General features: G+C 38.5%; 1 protein-coding gene across 2 annotated transcripts in view; it reads left to right on the top strand.

Annotated features, from left to right (window-relative positions):
* Positions 1 to 13032, top strand: part of met (MET proto-oncogene, receptor tyrosine kinase) — a 99375-nt gene that overhangs the window by 5703 nt on the left and 80640 nt on the right. Inside the window, exons 1-3 of one of the 2 annotated variants that reach the window (XM_088340422.1) lie at positions 2380 to 2591; positions 6611 to 7616; positions 8521 to 8718. In XM_088340422.1, the coding sequence (XP_088196548.1) occupies positions 6612 to 7616; positions 8521 to 8718 (1203 nt within the window). In that variant the 5' untranslated portion in view covers positions 2380 to 2591; position 6611. Of the gene's footprint in view, positions 1 to 2379; positions 2592 to 6610; positions 7617 to 8520; positions 8719 to 13032 lie in introns of those variants that run through there. The other variant, XM_088340423.1, reaches the window with a different exon arrangement.

Raw genomic sequence — 13032 nt, 5'->3', positions numbered from 1 at the left:
GGAAATGTTTGCGATGAGCTGAAAATTGGCCTTCTGATGCTAAAATTGTAGACCTTTTTATGTCTATCCGGGTAAGGCTTAATGACTCAGTAAAGGTCACTTAAGGGACTTTTTCGTGGGTCGACTCATGATACTCATACCTACCAAATTTAGTTAATGTCAAGGCTGAAATCGCAGGTATATTCTCCTTGAGAAAAAGAAGAAATTACCATATTTATTTGTGTGTAAAGCAGTTCTAATTTTGGATTCAAAAACGGTATTTGTTCCACTTTTTCTCTGCTCAAACTAAGCATTGTAAGTGATGAACGTTGGTGAATACACGCGGCCATGATCCATCCATCCATAATCTGCACCACTTATCCTCAGTAGGGTCGCGGCGTGCTTGAGCCCACCCCAGCCATCTTCGGGCAGTGGGTAAGGGACGCCCTGAACTGGTTACCAGCCAGTCACAGGGCACACAGAGAAAGAAAACTCACTCGCTCATTTACAGCCAATGACAATTTTGACCGGCCAATCAACCTTGCATGCATGTCTTTTGAATGTGTTGGGGGGAGGGAAACCCACGCAAGCACGGGGAGAACATGCAAACTCCTTACAGGAAGGCTGGTGGGTAAATTTGCTCCCATGACCTCATAACTGTGCACCAATAACCCAGCTGCCCTACCACCGCGCGGCCATGATTAGGATTATTATCAGGAAACATTACTAAGAACACAATACTAACATAAAATGTACAATGTATTGATTTAATGTCCTTTAAAGTCCGACTCATCATCAGATACACCAAAGTGTTGTTTTTCTCATCGACTTTTTGCATTCATTTCTATTTTCAGGACTTTTGGTTTTCTTTACTTTCTAACATTCGTCTCTGTATCGTAAAAATAATCTGTTTTGAGTGGTTTTAGCATGTTTTGGTAGTTTTTGTGGAGAATGCCTCGGCGTTTTGTCGCAGGTGGGTGCAGCAATGGTACAACAAATGGCGAGCAGCCAAAATGTGGCAAACTGGCAAAAATAACAAAGCGAACAGGCTAAACTAACTAGTACACTGCAGGCTAGGCGGCTGCTAAAAATGGCTAACTGGGACCGATAGGAAGAAAAATGAGAGGCTTAAAGACAAAAAACATGCAGTAAGCAGCCAGGATGACACACGCCAACAACAAAAACCATTATGTCAACAAATATGAACCATGCCATGAATATACCATATGATTACGGCAGGCTAGCCAGATACCATAGAAGGCGAACTGGGACCAAAAACCTGCAGTTAGCCAGGATTATTGGCAGCCAACAACAACACATGATTACGCCAATGAAAGGAGCTCTACAGAATTTGGAGTTTTGTAACTCTCTGCTGCCATCTCTTCATTGATCGCTGATTCATTCAGTTCATTCATGATGCGCATGCAAATACATGCATTTCTCAGACTCGCTCGAATAAACTCTTGTTTTTTCATCTTTCCTTGGGGTTTAGGTTGCGTTTGGACTCTACTAGAAGCAGGCCTTTTCTTACTTGTACCTTTTTGATGCTACACTGACACATAGAAAAATCAATTTACACTAAATTAATTGTTTTCTTATTTTTTTACATCACTGTTTTATATTCTGCGTATAGCGACCTTTGCGTGTCCTGAAAGGCGCTTTGGTACAAAATGTCTTATTATTTAAAAATAAATTGTGGGCATGAGCATGACGTCACTCTCCAGCACTCCCCCCAGCTTCCATTCCTCAAACCTAATGTGTTCCTCCCCGAACAGCTCTGATAAAACTAAGTAAGATAAAATAAAGATGAGGGCTCTTTTAAATCAGTTGGGCATTGTTAATACATCCTTAAAAGAGAAAATGACTAACTTTCACATTTTTAAAAACACCTCAAACGACGTACCCCACCTTTAAATGGAGATTTTAAAAAAAAACATCTCAAGTTTGGCCTGCTTTTAGTGAGTTTAAGATGTTTCTTATTTTTGTCAACAAATTGTGAGACATGTACAGAGCAAAGTGCGAAAAACACTTTTTACACATCAAAAAGTGCCTGACAATATTCTGTTCTGCTCTAGCACCCCTGGGACCCTACTGAGGATAAGCGGTGCAGATAATAGATGGATATAGAATTAGAATATACAGTATACACAGTTATTTATCAAAATTGTTGGAAGTGGATTTAAGTGAAATGTTTAAGTAATTATTTTTTTAATCTATACAAAACAAAATTCTATGATATAAAGAGATGTGGAAATAGTCTCACCTGAACAAAATACAATAGAGGGGCGGAGTATTCTGGCCACCTGTTTACGTCACTACAGTGAGGGCGTGGTTTTAGTGGACGCGTGTGGAGGGAGGCGAGGGAGCGCGCACGCAGCGGCAAAGCGGCAGCATCTCATCGGCTGCGCGCACGCATCCGCGCTCACTCCTCTCTCGCCCCCAAACACAAATGCTTTGTTGACTTTATCGTCTCAAAACAAGCAGAAAACGAAGAAAAAGATCAATAATAGGATAGAAGAAGCCTTGAAGTTTGTACCTAGCTTTTTTGCTTCTCTTTGGACTTACTTTGAAAAGTTTTTCGTGTGGAATATGATTTGAACGGCGGCAAACAGGTGACTCAAATCTTTCTTTGTACCTTAAGAAAATAAGAAATATATAGTTTGTTGTTTTGTTGTGTGCATTCGACGTGTTTTTGATGACTTTGTTTTGTATACTCGCGCGCGTGATTACTAGCTGTCTATGCAAGTGCATGAGTCGCTGCGTACTCTGCGTGACTCACTCTACTCGGTTTGCAACATTTTAACATCTTTCGTGTCTTTGCTACAATGACAGTGTGAGCGTTTTTACAGGTGTATTTTCTGGATCCAAAAGTTCTTAAATAAAAAATACATTTACTATTATTATTAGAGATCGTTGAGAATGGCTGCGTATCATACATATATATACTTTGCTTAAAATTGAAAATTACAACAGTATTTATTAAAACTTAATGAGCATTGTTTCAAATGAGATTAGGCATTGCACTTCTGGATAAACCTGGTGTAAAGACCTAAAAGAAAAAAATGTGATAAAAGAATGTCAGGAAAACGTACACAAATTGTAATAATAGCGCAGGGGTTGGCAACCCAAAATGATGGATCCAAACAAAACCCAACATATGTTTGGAGCCGCAAACATTTCAGAGCCTAATATAAGCCTTGTAAGAAAGGCAACACATACTGCATATATGTAAATATGTATAAATATATGTATATATATATATATATATATATATATATATATATATATATATATATATATATATATATATATATATATATATATATATATATATATATATATATATATATGGAATACGTTAAAAATGTCTGTCATGTTCGTCCTCCTAAAGAACCTAACAAAACATTTTTGAATAAGCTCCGGGGAGCCACTAGGGAGTGCCAAACATTTGCATGCAGCCCCAGAGCTGCTTGTTGCTGACCACTGTGATAGTGCAATGGAAAATAGTGCATCATAACAATGGTGCAAAGAAAAATGGCACAAAAACATTTAGCACCAATAAACATTCCCAAATAAGAGATTTTCTAGGCTGCGGTGATTACTCGTATGGTATACATGCATTTATCCATTTATTTAAACCAGGGTTCTCCAACCTTTTTCAAGCTTTGAGCTACTTTTTGTTACTAATTGGTAGATTCATATGCATTTCTAAAATATCAACTTATCATGTTATTACTATATTTTCCTGATTGAAAGAAATCTGGTACACAAAAACGACCGAAATTGGCAGCCTAGGGCCCCCTAGTCTTTGAAAACATTAAGCATACATGGGGCCCCTACTCATCTTGACATCCATTTGGGCAGCACAGACAGACAGACAGTAGGAGTCCATCTGTGTCTTTCGTGCTAAGCCAAAGCCTCGCCTTTGTTTTGATGTCTTCCACGCCGCCACATGTGTCACAACCGCATCAAACTCAGTCGGCACGCAGATGCACATTCTCAAACTTCAACAGTAGCACTGCGAAACTCCAATAAACCACTTCAACCCCCCCTCGGTCCACCATATCGCCCGCTTCCCCTTTCACCCATCCCTCGTGCCGTTATTGAGCCGCCGGGTGATTTATCATGTCCCACCAGGGTCCGTCTCCCGCCTCTTTGCTTTTAATTGAGTTGAGTATAATGCTTCCCAGCGGCCAAGTTGTCTTTTTGCACGACAGTGCTTGAATGGTGTCATAGGACCTTTTACACAGAGGTTCATGCAAAAGGCTGCATGCATCCAGGAAGTCATTTGAACTCAGAGCAGGGGTCACCAATTTACTGTATAAAATGTATCCATTCATTCACTTCATTGTACTTGGCAAATATACTCCTGATTATTAGATTAATTTAGAGTATATTATACATTTGTACATAGAATTATTTTACCATGCATCATATACAATATTGTTAATTTACATCTATGTTTTAAATATAACATTATTTTTTGAATCTTAAAAATACATTTGATTGTCAATACTAATGAACATTGGTCTGTGCAGCCCTTTGAGACTCTTTGTGATTAAGGGCTATACAAATAAACATGACTTGACTTGACCGGTCCTAGAAAAGTAATTTCTTAAAAAATGTTACCTATTTGCTTTTTTTAAACTTAAATTTTTCATTTTGATTAGAAATAATTGAAAAATACTGTTAATTTTTGTCTGAATTCCTTTTACAATTACATTTGCTTTTCGAATTATTTTAACTTGTGTCTAAATCAACAATTTTTTTCATGTGAAAAAAAATATATCAGAACTTTACTGAATGTATTAAAATAATAAAAAGGAAAAGAAGCCATACTTTTTGTGATTAGTAATAGTATACCAGAGTCCATTCCAGGGGCCATTGTGCATTTTCACTCAGAGACACAGTACATTGCAATCACATAGTTTGTCTGATGTCAGGAGAGGTAGCTTTGGCAGACCACAAATTATTTAAAACTGTACATCTTTTTCTGCCACAAATTACAATTTGGTGGAAGACAAAGTGGAAAATTGGGGTTGACTGAGTGGGTCGCGACCCCTACATGTCCAGCGATAGCACTTACACCCACACGCGTGTCACACGCCACAATGGAGACTCTTTTTACATCTTGCAGTGTATTAGACATTTAGTCATCTTTACATCAGTTCTCTATTGAGTTTTTTTGTGTGGGGGTTTGTTTCTGTCTTTGGTGACACAGTTTCTGTTATTCTCCTTTTGAGATTTACTCTTAAAGTTCTAATTTTGTTGTATTTCCCACTCGGTTGGTCTTGCACTTTTTTTTTAGCCTAGTTTGCATTCCACTTTTCTGTTTACCACTGTGTTTTACACTTTCTTTGTATTTAAGTTTTACTCAGTGTAAAATGCTCAAAAATGATACATTTCAACAGTTTAGGATTTGTTTTTACTATGTGACTTCAAAAAGCAATTCGAGAAAATCGAAAATCAGACCAATGGCTCACAGAAAGGTGGAATATTGGGCTCAACAAGTATGAAATAAATTAATCTCATCTCATCTCATTAGCTGCACCGCTTATCCTCAGTAGGGTCACGGGGGTGCTGGAGCCCATCCCAGCAATCATCGGGCAGTGGGCAGGGGACACCCTGAACTGGTTGCCAGCCAATCGCAGGGCATTAAATAAATTATTCAAGGAAATTACGTCCAAAGAGCAGAGAAAAGAAGCAAAAAAGGACCCTAAGTGCAGACCAAAAAGACAAAATAAATGCTCCCACAAAGTAAGTTAAAATGTCTGTCTAATGAAAAAATATGTCATAAAACAATTCTATTTATTACCTGGAATTATAAGGTAAAATCATTTTGAAATTCATAGGTATTCTACTAATATATTATTTTACATATACTGTATTTCTATAGGGGGCGGCACGGCGGTTAGCGCGTGTGCGGCACAATTCTTAGGTCATGGGTTCAAATCCAGCTACCAACCTTCCTGTGCATGTTCTCCCCGGATGGATCTATTTCTATGGTTCAAATCAGTTATAATTAGATAATTAGATTATTTGATATGGCAGTAAATATAAAATTAAACTAATTTTGAATTGATATTTTCATGACGTGAGTGAACACATTTCCTAAAAAGAGAAACATCTTAAACCAGATAGTATTGCTCTTTTTAAAGCCCCTCTGTGTAAAATTTGACCACTAGATGGTACCGTTTTCGTCTAATGTGGAGCAGCAAGTTTGATCGATAGATAGATACTTTATTCATCCCCGTAAGGAAATTCACATTTCCAGCAGTATCCTCATGTTAAAAGATAAAAATAAGGTTGCCAGACAAACATAGCAGTGACCTTAGGTAGGGATTCTACAAAGTAGAAGAAATACAAATTTCTTATGATTTTTCTTAAAAATGTACATTGGTATGATAGTTCAGGTATTTTTGTTTAGTATTTAAAACAATGTTTGTTTGTGTTTTTACAAAATGAAAGTTCTCTTGTACGACTAGGAGGGACTACATATTACACACGGTCCCTTTAAGGATCATTTTTGATTTTTCCGAGCAAATGAAGTGTTCTCTGCAGTGCACCTTTTTGCTCTAATTTTGCCACCCAGCATTCTTGTGATTTACTCATTTATGTGTTTTGTCTTCAGAATGAGCCCTCGCTTCCTGCAAACGCTGCACACCCTTTGGCTGTTATGGTGTTCCACGCTTTGGGCCGGCGCCAAAGGCCGCTGCGACGAACCTCCAGAGTCATTCAAAGTCAACCTCTCGTTGGCACACAGCCTACAGACGTTCAGAGCCGAATTCCCAGTCCAGAACATGGTGACCCTAGATGGCGTGGTCTATGTGGGCGCCGTCAACCGGATCTACGCGCTGGCACCCAACTTGACCAAACTGTCCGAGTATCGCACGGGCCCTCTCTTCGCCAACGAGTCCTGTGGGTTGGGCGGCGCACTCGGCCAGGTAGACAACCACAATTTAGCCCTGGTGGTGGAAAAGATGTACGACAAAGGTTTGTACAGCTGCGGCTCGGCGGACAACGGCGTGTGCCGGCGCCATGTACTGGATGATGACGTCAGCCCCAAGACCGTGGACGAAGATGTATACTGTTTCGCCGACAAGGTAAACCTCGGCAGGGGGACGCCAGCCGACGCCGATGTGGTGGTGGGCAAATCAGGCTCGCGGGTACTCAGCGTGGAGAGCAACATCATCGTTTTCTTTTCGGGCAACTCAGAGATTCCCACTACTGTAAAATCAGCCAACGACACTGCCCGGCCCCGCACCCTCTCCCTGAGAAAGATGAAAACTAGCCAGGACGGGTTCACCTTCTTCTCCGGGTTGTCCCACATGGATCTGATCCCGTCGCTTCGGGGGAAGTACTACCTGCGCTACGTTCACTCCTTCCACAGTGGGCCTTTTACGTACTTTCTGACGGTGCAGCAAGTGAACAGGGATTCGCCGGCATTCCACACACGCATCGTGCGGATGTGCTCATCGGATTTGGTCATCCGCCGCTACGTGGAGATGCCGCTAGAGTGCATCAGTACGGACAAGAGGCGGCGGCGCTCGGCCCAAGACGACAAGGTGTTCAACCTACTGCAGGCGGCGCATGTGGCTAAGGTGGGCGATGACGTGGAGCTGCAGCGACACCTTAAGGTACTTTGATCATTTAGAAACTTTGGGGTTGTCATGTAATATTTAATCACATTTACAACTTTTTTTTTTAAATGAAGGGATTTTTAAGAAGATCACGTTTTGTATTTTTCTTTAGTTAAATAAAAAGGCATTTCCATACAAATCTTGACATTGGTTAAATTTTTGAAATCCTTTCTGGATATGTTTGCTATTTTGAAGTCATTAAATTCAAATTTAAATTTAAAAAGTCAAGTCACATTTATTTGTACAGTGCTTAATTACAACAAGTGCCGCACAGACCGCCATCTGAAACCTACATAAAATATAATAGATCAATATACAATCCATATATATAGTATGTACAACATAATACATCCACATATGTTCAACGGGAATTGATTTAGGTTATTATGTATAGTATTATTATGCCAACGACGTTCCTCCGACCTATTCTACTCTAGTCTTGTTATGTACATATTCTTTCTTTTTAAACTATTCTATATAATTACCTTGTATTATACACTACAATAACTTTTTTACTCTATTCTTTTCATTCTTTTAAATCTATTATTTTATCATTATTGAGTGTTCGCGTGTCAAAGGATTTTTTTGTATATATCATGTTTTTGGTTTATACTGGCTGAATAAATAAATACAATACAATACAATATATTTAGGTTGATTCATAGTTAAGGTCAAAATTGAACTCCAATTGTTAGTTTATTTTATTTTTTGATTTTAGGCAACTGAAGATAATTTTATAGTTGTTTTTAAACGAATTCAAACATTTTTCTATTTATTTAATGTTTATTTATTAAGTTCTTTATTTGTATATTTCCAGGCATTTTTAAAGACTTACGTCCAAGTTTCGTCTAATATGTTTCTTATAAAGATTTCAAGTTGAAAAATATTATTTTTGTTTAAGGTGGAAGAGGATGACGACGTGCTTTTTGCCGCCTTCGCCCGCAGCAAGCCTGACTCCAGCGAGCCCACTGCCAATTCAGCCATTTGCGTCATGAGCATCAAGCACCTGAACAACATGTTTCGCATGTACATGCAGAAATGCAACACAGTGGACCCGTATCACTTCACGGGTTCCGATGGCAAGGCCTGCTACAATGTGGTGAGTGCTGCTGAATTGTTTAGCAATAGGGTTCGTTTGGTATCATTTTTCCTTAGTAAAAACACATTTGCCTATAACACATGTGGCACTGATGACTATTAGAACAAAAGATTTACAATTTGTGACAATATAAATCCGAAATTTTACTAACAGGAAGAAAACCCCAAATTTGCTGCATTCAAAAGCTTCTGCAAGTGTTTGCAGCTCATTGAGAGATCAGTTTTATAGACCTGTCATACAAGTGTAAAATGAAGTTAAAAACAAAACCTCTCTATCTTAACTTTGCCAACTACATGATGTTGCATGAATTACTTTTTGTTATTTTGGTTAAAGTAAACAATTCAGTCATAACAAAAGATCATTGGTGATAGGTTAATATGAGGAACAAGTCAAGCTCAACTGTTATTGTTATTTGAGGTCAATATAAAGGAACCTCAAAGTAACTCGAATTATATTTGACATTTTATTTAATGTGAGGTAAAACTCTGTATTTTTTTCTTTTCTATTTTAACTGAATATTTATCATAAAAAATAACGATCTCCTTTAATTAATCTCTATTGCTAGAGACATGTTTGCTTCCATCAGACCAAAAATACATTTTTATAGTGTTGTGTTAGTACCATTACGAATACAAGCCAAATTTTACTACAGTACCAGTGGGTACCTGTGTAGGTTGCTTATACTTTTAGGCATCCTAGTCCTCAACAGAAAATAGCCCAATTAGAGCTATCGGTAGCCATCTGCTATGGTATCACTCTAAAAAAGGGTGGTATTTATTAATTATTCTGAACTTTATTTGGAATTATTTATTCCTGGGAGTGTTTCCAAGCGATGTTTCATATATTTACCTATTGCAAAGTGTGCATGTTTTATGCAAATCATCCCAAAAGGCTTCATAATAATTGCTGTATGTATGGAAAGGTTGCCAATCAAAATGGATGAAGAAGAGATCTCTCACTTTCTGTATTTTAACTACTTATTTATGTGCTGTTAGATGTTACCCTAAGAGTACTCCCAAATCCTTTTATAGGCCTTTTATCTTCAGGGATCTTGTCCTTCTTCGCACGGATGGAATTTAGGAATTTTTCCACTTTAAGACGACTGCAGATTAAAGCCCGAGTGAGCATGAGTTCATAGTGCAAGCACCGTCTGCTCTAACAACCATATTTGGTACATTCACCTCATGTATTTTTTCATCCCCTTCTTTGTTGCTGACTTAAGGCATCCATTTTAGGACAAAATATCTCATAATATTGTTGAAGCTCATCACTACTGTAGGGATCGATCATGTGGTTTGAGTATGAGGTGTCATGAAGGTCATGGGGGTGGGTTGGGGATCATCGCCATACTATTGGAAAAGCCATTTATTTACAATGGAAGTTTACAACCACATGCTACACAGAAGAAGCTCCTCCCTTCCATTCCCAAATCAAGTGAGTCGGTACTTATGTAATACTACCCAGCAAACTCACTGGGTTTCTCAGGCAATGACACTCTTTGATTATATTGGTATTGGGTACGTGAATGCTGAAAAATCCTCTCATGTCTCAGAACAAAAACGTATCAGTCATTATTGCACAAGTCACTTCGGTGCCTATGAAGCAGTCTGCTCTAACTAGCCCCAAGGGACTCTTTCAGGGGACGAGTTGTTTTGACATTTGGAGGGGAGGCAAAGTAAAGAAAACAGGTCTATTCTAAGGATTTTGGTTCTAATTATCTATTTTTGTAAGTGCATTCCTAGTAAAATGGGATCAAAAATATTTACAATTTGCCAAATTTGTTTTTTTGTTTTTATACTGCAATGAAATTTAAAACATGGAATTGCATCTGATATATGTACTCATTCACGGCCAGCTTTGTAAACATCGATCCCTGATATCTATATTTGTGTACGACAGCCGACCTATAATGGCTTGTTATGTCCCAAAACGTCAATGGCAGTATAGCGAATGTACAACTTTGATGTCTATGACAGCCTATTTGACGTTCAAAGCTGTCAATGGCAGCCTTGCTAAAATGAATCTTTGATGTCTATCCCTATCAATTGCAGCTTAACTAAAATGGAGCTTTGATTTTATAGACGTTAATGGCAGCCTGGGCAAAACAGATATTTGACATCAATCACAGCCTGGTCAAAAGGAATATTTGACATAAATAGTCGTCAATGGCAAACTAGCAAAAATGGATCTTTGACATCTATAGTTTCAATGGTAGCCTAGCTAAAACAATTATTTCATGTTTGTAGGCGTATATGGTAGCAACCGAGTTAAAAGCTAGAGGTCAAAATTGGTTGGACCCCTTAACCATTAGTGTCATAGGGGCACCATTTCCTGTGGTGTCTGTTGGGCAAGTAGAGCCTGATGGCGGCCATCCTCCTCCAGGCCAACATAATACGAAAATGGACCTATGACATCCAGTCAAGTCAAGTCACATTTGTTTGTATAGCCCTTAATCACAGAATGTCTCAAAGGACTGACCACATTTACACTATTCCCTGATCTGAAACCGGCAGTTAATAGATGTTAAATTGTTCAAGAAGTCCATGACTACGACAACGTAGCTTCCAGTCTCGGTTGGCTGGTTGATGTAGAAGACCAGGTTCTAGTCCGCTGACTCATCCCAGTTCGTCCCTCTGCCGGAAAGGACAGCGAAATAAAAGTATGAGGTCAGCATCAATCATAAGCCATAGAATAGAGGTGCGTATTAAGTCTAGAGCTAAAACCCTACCACTTAGGTTGCAGATTTTATCTCAGGGGGCAGAGCATTCCACAGCACCGAAGCTCGGATGGAGAACACTCTCAAGCCTGCAGTCTATAGCCGTCGACTATAGCCTTACTCAAAAGTATCTTAGCTGTCTATAGCTGTCCATGGCAGAGAATGTGTTAAAAGCTGCAAATTAGGATGAAAAAAAATAATAATGATGACATCGTTAACCACCAATAATGAGAAGGTTACCAAGAATAATGAAACTGATGGAGAAAAAAAGAACAAACAGAGCCATAGTTTGCAAGTTACTATGATATAAGTAATAACTAAAACATTGGACAAAATACAATCATTTTGAAAACGGCAGATGATGGACGTATCAAAATAGGAAAAAAAGTGAATAAATTCTGCCCAATAAGGTTGTATGATCATTATATTAAGGATAGAAACAACAAACCTAAACCCCCCACCCCTCCGCCAAAAGAAAAAGTCGTGAATAAAAAAGAAAAATCAAGACATTGGACAGTTATCAAACACTAAAGACATTTAGAAATGAGAACATCGGCAGCATGATATCTTCAAGGACTGTTCTCCCTATTGCCTTTCTTCAATTTCAACTGCAAAAAGACACCACAAGGATGCGAGCGGTTGGATTTTACACTCAAGTTCCTCTTTGCCGAGCCCATCACCTGCTGCTCAATGAGTTCGTCTTAACAACGGGCCTTTGACTCTTTATTGAGCTTATCACACTTCAAGTATCAAGCTGTCTGACTTTTTTTTCTTATCAAGTTTAGTGCCGATCGGTTAGTCAGTCAGTTGCCTCATCTACGGACAACAGCAACCCTGGCCTGGAAGGTGTGGATGGAATGGTGGGGAGTGATGATGGACACAATAGATGCCATTAAAGGCTAATTAAATAGTGACCTGTCACTGACTATTTAAATGATTAGTCAGATGATTATTATTTTTTCCTAAATTTAGCATTAAGTTATCTTAATTATGTGGAAAATGATAATAAACACAAGAAAAAATTGGTACAATGAAAAATACATCTTTAATAAAAATGCTGTAACAAAAAACAATTAGGCACAGTGTTTGGTCATTAGAGACATTAATCCATAAACAAACCTATGTCTACTTTTTAGGGACAGGTTAAAAAAAATAATACATTAAAATCAAGTAAACATTTTTTATCTACCAAGACCAGGCGCTTTAGCAGCAGAACAGTAGATAAATCAAACATTATGTGTATTATCCGAAGTACATTTAGTGGTCAACTGCAAAGGCTCGTGATCGTTCTCCATTAAGGCCCCGGTGTTGTCGAATGCTCTCCCCGCTGAGATTCGATCAGCAACTTCAGTGGAGCTGTTTATATTTAGGCTTAAAACACACTTGTATTCTATAGCTTATGAATGACCTATATTTTATATTGACGATATCTGTGTATTATTTGTTATTGCAACATCCGTTGCAGCCTGGTCATCCTGGAAAGGGGATTACCTCATGTGCAGTCCCTTCTCAAGGTTTCTTCATTTTCTTCATGTTGAGGTTTTTGAGTTTTTTCTTGCCCTCATGTAGGTTTTAGATCAGGGGATGGTGTAAAAATA

Source organism: Urocampus carinirostris, chromosome 7 (assembly GCF_059441175.1).
Source record: "Urocampus carinirostris isolate Australia breed hairy pipefish chromosome 7, RoL_Ucar_1.0, whole genome shotgun sequence".
Taxonomy (NCBI): domain Eukaryota; kingdom Metazoa; phylum Chordata; class Actinopteri; order Syngnathiformes; family Syngnathidae; genus Urocampus; species Urocampus carinirostris.
This window is presented reverse-complemented; position numbering and strand designations above follow the sequence as displayed.